General features: G+C 41.7%; 1 protein-coding gene across 1 annotated transcript; it reads left to right on the top strand.

Annotated features, from left to right (window-relative positions):
• Nucleotides 1-735: 735 nt before the first annotated feature.
• LOC127000956 (uncharacterized) lies at nt 736-5,104 on the top strand. Its single transcript, XM_050865132.1, has 3 exons — nt 736-792; nt 974-2,429; nt 5,007-5,104. Exons 2-3 carry the CDS (start codon nt 1,400-1,402, stop codon nt 5,102-5,104), a joined length of 1,128 nt encoding a protein of 375 aa, XP_050721089.1. The 5' UTR covers nt 736-792; nt 974-1,399.
• Nucleotides 5,105-7,645: the final 2,541 nt, after the last annotated feature.

Here is a 7,645-nt window from a genome sequence, read left to right as displayed (position 1 = left end):
TTGCGAGAAGAGTGACATAACTCAAACATTTGCTATTTTGAGTTATTGCCACCATCAAAAAGCCCGTGTCAAGCTCTATAAGTGACAATAACGTCATAACTGAGTCTGCAAATATGGCCGCTAGAGAGCGTCATGTGTCACTCGTGCACTACCTCGATCGTCATAACATTGGGTATCAATTTCGACACATCTCAGTTACTCAAGAGCTTTATTGGAGTGAGGATGTATGCTGCTGCGTGAACACTGGCATATTTTGTACTATGTCATCATTGTAACTAATGTGAGTATTCCCTTACTATGTTTATTTTTTCATGTACAATGTATTAATTTGAGTTGAGACAGTATTCATGCAAACCTTTAATGAGGCTATATGAAACTATTCCAAGATATGACAGTCTTCAAGCAAACTACTACTAACATCTAAGTATTTACTCAAGTTATGTCACTATTACAACCCACTAAAACCTACATAGCTTTCAAGGAAATTAGTTGATTTCAATATATGACTCTATTGAAGCAAACAATATGATTCTTAACCATTTTTTACATATTTTATTTAGAATTAGGTCGCTCTTCCCACAGAACAAGAGTGTCATATCAATTTAAGCAAGATTTATGTCAATTTGTTATTTTTCTTCAATGCCAATGAACTGAAAAATGCACTTATTTCTTATTTCTTCTTTGCAGAAAATATGAGTAGCAGAGGTAAGAAGCTCGAACTTGGCGTTGCAGTCCAAAAGAACATGAATGGGTTAAAGCCTCCCCAAGTTGATGACAATAACTCCAAAACATGTTAGTATTTTACCTACGCATTTTTGAAAAGATTTTGAACAAAATAATTAGTACCTACAATATATTTTTTCTCTTCTACGATTTATAATGAATTTATTTGCATCTTTTATAAAATTGAGCATTTAAAAGAATTTCAGCTAGCCTAGGATTAATATTGATATACTTTTTTTTGTTGTTGCAGCAACCACTCCCAGTGCATCACCATATGAAGTTCTGGAAACAAATTGCTATGAAGATTCCAGTACTGGCACTCGGCAAGAGCTTCAGCCAAAACCATCAACTTCGTCAAAAGCCGATCATCAAGTATTAAACTCATCCTCAAGTAATTCGTCCTCAACATCAAGTTCATCTTCAGAGTCAAGTGATACTTTATGTAGTGACGTCGATACAGATGATTCAGTTTCTGATAAGGATTACGTGCCTGATAAAGAGGATGAAACAGATGAGACTGAAGATGAATCACTACCAAGAAATCAGTCACTTTGTCCAGATAAATCAAAAGCAAGCCAGGAAAGCGTGTCTATTTTGGTAAGTCCGGCGAAGAAAGGCATCAAACGAAAGAGGCGTCCTGAAACATGGAAGAGAAACAAACAGAAACAGCTGCGAAATGCGGGAAAAGCCTACACCATGCATACCAAAAAAAAAAACAATGAGGACAGAAAGAAGAATGAAACCACCTTGTGGGGAAAAATGTAGGCTTAATTGTTCATCGAAAATCGATGAAGAAGCTAGAATGGAGATCTTCAACTCTTATTGGGACTTGGGTGAATTATCCCTACAGCGCCAATTTCTAGCCAATTCAATAACAGCCATTGAACCGACCTATAGATACGTTCGCATAGGTGGAAGTCGTCAGCCAAGAGCCTTGAACAGCGCATTTCATCTCCATGTGAATGGTGAGAAAGTTCGAGTATGCAAGCTGTTTTTTAAGAACACCTTGGATATAAATGACAGACCCATACGCACTGTTCTAGAAAAACAGAAAAAAATTGCTGGAACACTATTGGAACCTGACCTCAGAGGAAAACATGACAATCATGCTACTGTTAGTCAAGAAATTCGAGATGGAATAAAGCAGCATATAGACTCCATACCAAAAATTGAAAGCCACTACACTCGAGCCAATACTTCCAAGATGTTCATTGATGGCAGCAAGTCAATTGCTGACATACACAAGGATTATGTAGCAAAATGCAAAGAAGAACAGAAGCAGTTTGGAAATTATACACTCTTCTACAGAATATTCACAGAGGAGTATAATATTTCCTTCTACACTCCCAAAAAGGATCAATGCGATGTTTGCACCGCTTTTGAAAACGCCACTGAAACTGAGAAAGATGATATGAAGGAAAGTTATGATTTGCACCATCGAGAAAAGGAATTATCAAGAACAGAAAAAGCACGAGATAAGGAGAAGAAAAACTGTGCTGTTGCAGTATATGATTTACAAGCTGTTATGCAGCTACCTAAAGGAGAGGTTTCAGTATTTTACTATAAATCCAAATTAAATGTACTTAATTTTACCATATACAACCTGATATCTAATGCATGCAATTGCTATATTTGGAATGAATCCAATGGCCATAGAGGAGTAAATGAGCTTGGTACTTGTGTTCTGAAGTACTTAAAGGATACTTGTGATTCTGGTTGCACTGATTTTATTTTTAATTCTGATAACTGTTCAGGACAGCAGAAAACAAGTTTATGCTTGCTCTATATCTGTATGCTGTAACAAACTTGGATATACATTCCATTACTCACAAGTACCTGATCAAAGGGCATACTCAAAATGAGGGAGATTCGGCGCATTCGCTGATCGAGAGGCAAGTTAAAAGGCTTCTTAAAAGTGGACCGATGTATGTCCCTGAAACTTTTGTAACAGCTGTTCGTGCAGCTAAAAAAAAGGGTGATCCTTTCGTTGTCCAGGAACTCTGCTATGAAGATTTCAAGAACATAAAATCATTAGTCAATGAGATTGGTCCCATGAACCTGAAAGAGTTGAAACTCTCTGATGCAAAAGTTCTGAGAGTAACCAAATCTTCACCAAGATCTGTCTTCTATAAGAATTCGTACGCAGATGATTTTCAAGAAACCACGGTTCTCAAAGCTAAGAACTACCCAAGGACAGTTAGTCTGCTACCTGCATTTAGTGTCAAGCCTGGGCTTCCTAAGAACAAGAAGGATGATCTCATTGGATTGTGCAAGAAAACCTTATTCCAAACCAATACAAGTTGTTTTATGAGAGCCTTTAATTATTATTACTGCTCTGTAGATGTTCACTTATTTTGGAAAGTATATTGTAAGGAAATTGTAAGGAAACAATCTATGTATCTCCTAAGTAGAACTTACTACTTAGATTTTTATTTATATGATGCAAACATTGGCTGAAATTTATTTTTTCATTTTTTGTTCTTCAGTAATTAGAATCTTTGAGGAGAATAACCTTATTCCAAACAAATACAAGTTGTTTTATGAGAGCCTTTAATTATTATTACTGCTCTGTAGATGTTCACTTATTTTTGGAAAGTATATTGTAAGGAAATTGTAAGGAAACAATCTATGTATCTCCTAAGTAGAACTTACTACTTAAATTTTTATTTATATGATGCAAACATTGGCTGAAATTTATTTTTTCATTTTTTGTTCTTCAGTTATTAGAATCTTTGAGGAGAATAAACTGTATAAAATCACCTGTTTATCTTTTATTTTCATAATCTAATATAACAATGCATGATATTTTTTACCAAAAAAAAGTCAAGTGACAAAAAATAATTTGAGCCAGACAATACCTTTTAATATCCGTCATAAAACAGAACAAAATAATTTCATATGCACAAAATGAGCAATTCTCATAGTAATAGTGTCATATTTTGACTTGAAACTCAAAAGTTGTGACAGTTTTGCAACGAGATAGTCATAACTATGATTGCATGAAAAAAAGGCCCTCAATAATCATGCACTTCTTTTGATATTCATTGCAACACTTATTATAATCTAGCTAAATGTGTTGTCTACGTTTTAGTTTGAAAAAGGTCATCATTCATGTGATAGTTACAAACTACAGCGACATTGAAAACTGTTTTTGCCTCTGTTGAAAAACGTCCATTTTTGAGTTATGACACTGTTCTCGCAAATGAGCGAAATGAGACCTGTCAACAAAATCGAACGCTTTTTTTTATAATCAATGAAGGCACAAAAGAGTTTTCTTTTATGATAAATATAGTATTGGGTCAGAACATGCAACGCAAAAATGTGATCCATGGTGTTGTATTGTTTCCTAAAACCCGCTTGTTCCTCCCCTAATAACTTGGCATTACACAGGTAGTCGTATATTCTTGTATTTAAAAGTGATGTAAACATCTTACCCAAACGACTAAGCAGTGTGATTTCCCGATTGTTATCGACATTACTAATGTTGCCTTAATTCTTGTACAGAGGCTTATTTATGTCTATCGTCCAATCTGTTGGTATGATTGAATGATTCAAAATTTTGTTGAAAAAAGTTACAATAATCAGTAAAAGTTGTGAGGGACAATGTTTGATAAACTAATTTATTTAATATTATCCATTCCTGGCGATTTATTGTTTTTTAGTTTTCTTACATGTGTTGTTACTTTTCAACTGTAAAATCACTGTTTATTGTCTCATCATTTATGTTGCTAATAAAATCGTGACAAAGAATCACATTATCTTCTCTATGAAGTGCTTCATCCACCAGATTATGAGACCCTAGTTTTTCAAAATGCTCTTGAAATTCGTCTACAGATATATTTCCCGAAATCAGGCTGAGTTTATTGGGGTTTATCAAATTCCAGTAGTCTTTCGGCTTTTTATTTCTTAGTGATCTTAGTTCTTCATGTAAGTCTCTATCATATGATCTCTTTGCACTCCTGATGTAATCTATTACACTAGTATCATCACATGTGGCATTACCTATGTACTTAACATCACCCATTCTTCCATTCACTATCTTCAAATCAAAACACTGACAAAGTTCAATAAATTTTCTACCATTGCCATTAGTCACCTTATCAACAGAAAACCTCTCACAAGGTATGTCTTAGGAGTAAAAAAATGTGTGTGTGTGTGTGTGTGTGTGTGTGTGTGTGTGTGTGTGTGTGTGTGTGTGTTACTGTTTCTGCGTCCACCTGATCTAGACTCAGCTGCGTGCATTCCTAGCTCCACGCTCCCCAAACCAACGTCCCTTTTCGCAGCCTACCTCCTGGAGCGAGGCACATACTATGTACACAAGGACTCTAGGCTCCTTGCCGTACACACCAAACACCTTGATGGCTCCCCCGCCAGTGCATAGTGTTTCGAACAAGCGGCCGCGCAGCCCCGACAAGAGCGAGACGCTGCGGCTGGTGCTGGAGCCGCCGTCGGTGCCCGCCAGGAAGAGGCGGCTCGGCAGCCACCCGTGTCTTCACGTGGATGACCACAACCGTGTGCTGGGTTCGGTGAACGGCCACGCGTGCCTCGTCCAGCTGGATTCCGGGGCCCAGATCACCTTCCTCTTCCACACCATGTCCAAGAGGCTGGGGCTGATCACCGGCACGGAGCCCACCGAAAAGCAGGAGATCGACCTCTGGATCGGCTCTCGGGTGTTGGACGTCATAGAGCTGAAGGCCGTCCCCATCAGTCTGGGGGGCGGCGTGGAGATGGTCGTCCCCGCCACTGTGTTCCTGGCGTGGCTGGAGGACATGTACGACGCAGACGAGGTCGTGCTGGACGCCCACCACTTGCGGAGCGGCCGCATGGTGCAGGTGTTTCGGCCTGACTGCAGCGACCTCTTCGTCTGCCGCCCGCAGCAGCTGCGGCGGAGGCCGAGGAAAACGGAGCGCTCCGTGGAGCCTGACGTCCTCTGGGTGCGGCGGGAGGGGGGCGCGGCGCGGGCCAGGCCCATGACGGTGCTGCTGGACACCGGCGCCCAAGGCATCCACGTGTCAGAAAGACGCCGCAAGCTGCTCCTCGCGAGCAGGAAAGGTCGCAGGCCGCCCAAGGGCGTCGTGCTGGACTTGGGCGACGGCCGCGTGAACGCCGCGCCGCTGGAGGAGGTGGCCTCCAACGACCATGACTTTGTCATGGGCGTCTCCCTCCTGTGCAAGTACGGCGCCGTGCTGGACCACGCCCGCCACACGCTCGCCTTCAAGACCGGCTCCCAGTGGCGGGAGGTCAGCACACAAGGCCCCCAGCAGGGGGTGGTCAGCACACAAAGGTTCCACTAAGCGGCTCGTCGGGAACAAGGTGGTGGAGGCGAGAAAAGCGTGTGAGGACAATAGTTACATGGCACACTAAACACCAAGCCAGCAACAAGGTTCAGATGAAGGGTGTGGGGAACACACCTCCAAGTAAAGGAGAGATTTATGTTCATGGATGGTGAGCTTAGGTGTGGTTAAGTTTACAGGAGCTGCCTTGAATAAACACACCGGCCTTGCAGACTCCTTATGTTCTTCTTTTCTCTATCTCTCTATCTCTCTCCATCTACCTCTTATACTTTTCACGTGTACGTACATTAAGAGAGTTTCCGGAGACTAGAAGGCTGTGTCCGAGGGAACACTAATGTCTTTGGGGGTTGACGCAACAAGTCCATATTTCTTTGAACATGTTGACTGACCACTAAACGCACAGCGGACAAGACTTTCCTTCTCAAGGTCCTTTGCTCTTTAACAACTCGGCGTGAATTAGCCACAAAGCAATTCCTCGTGAGTGAAGCAACGGCACCCAAGCTGTTTTTGTAATATTTTCTCTTAATTTCCTCGATGATGCAACATTGCGGCCGAACTTAGGAGTCAAAAGACTGCTCGTAAGGGGAGGGGTGTTGATGAGACGAATAGCCTTAGACTCCACTCTGTCCAAGAGAGCTGTGTGCGTGGAGCACCCCACACACGAGATGTACACTCCATACGAGGGCGGACAAGGCTCCAGTAAATGAACAGCATCTGTGAGGGGGAAAGAACTGGCGAAGACGGTACAGGAACCTAACCTCGAGGAAGATGATTTAGCGAGAGATGAGATTTGACATTTCCAGTCGTCTACCTCTCTTTTTCTATCTCTTCCTCTCCCCATGCTTCACTTTCCCCATGTCCTTGCTCCTCTCTCACCCTCTATTATCTTCCTTCTCTCCCTCCCAATTCCTTTTTCCTTCCAACTCTCCCTAAAGCTATCAGTAACTCCTTCTCTCTCTTTTATATCTCTTCGCCTTATCCTTCTCTTCTCCTGTGTTCTTCCTCATCTCCTTTCCTACATTCCCTTCTTTCTCTCCTTCCTAATTCCCCTTTTTCCTTCCATCTCTTACTAAATTTATCCATGACTTTCTCTCTCTTCTGTCTCATCTTTCCACTCCGTCCCTCCCCCTCCTTTCCCTTCTTATATATTATTCTTTCGCTCCTTACCAATTCCCTTTTTCTTTCCATCTCTTCCTACATCTGTCCGTAATTCCCTCTTTATAGCTTCAAATCCCCACACCAGTCCCCCAAAACCTTCAGAATCCCTTTATATAGGATCCAGCACTCTTTAACAGGACCTTAAGAGCAGAATCTACGACCCCCTTCTGTCTGGCTCTCCACCGTTAAGACTAAGACCTCGAGGCGTTCACGAAGTATGCCAAGAAGAGCCCTTTGTGTGTTATTTTTCCGCAAAGCCGCCCAAGACGCGATGAAGAGGCCGGCGAAGGTGCTCTTGACCTGGGCAGGTGAAAAAAAGGTGCGAAGCAAGGGTATGGGGTGAGGTGAGGTGAGGTGAGGAAGGTGTAGAGAGAAGGGGAGTGAAAAGAAGGTAAGGAAAAGTAAAGTAAGGTATTGAAAATAAAGGAGACAAGGTAAGGAAAGGTAAGGAAAGGAAAGGGAGGGGAAGG

This window comes from Eriocheir sinensis, chromosome 19, assembly GCF_024679095.1.
Source record: "Eriocheir sinensis breed Jianghai 21 chromosome 19, ASM2467909v1, whole genome shotgun sequence".
Classification (NCBI taxonomy): Eukaryota; Metazoa; Arthropoda; class Malacostraca; order Decapoda; family Varunidae; genus Eriocheir; species Eriocheir sinensis.
This window is presented reverse-complemented; position numbering and strand designations above follow the sequence as displayed.

What these genes read in the sequence shown, in the direction of transcription:
- LOC127000956 (XM_050865132.1), top strand. Translation starts at nt 1,400, where the DNA reads ATGCGGGAAAAGCCTACACCATGCATACCAAAAAAAAAAACAATGAGG. An exon ending in GAAGTACTTAAAGGATACTT is followed by an intron (nt 2,430 to 5,006) that starts GTGATTCTGGTT and finishes CCCTTTTCGCAG; the next exon opens with CCTACCTCCTGGAGCGAGGC.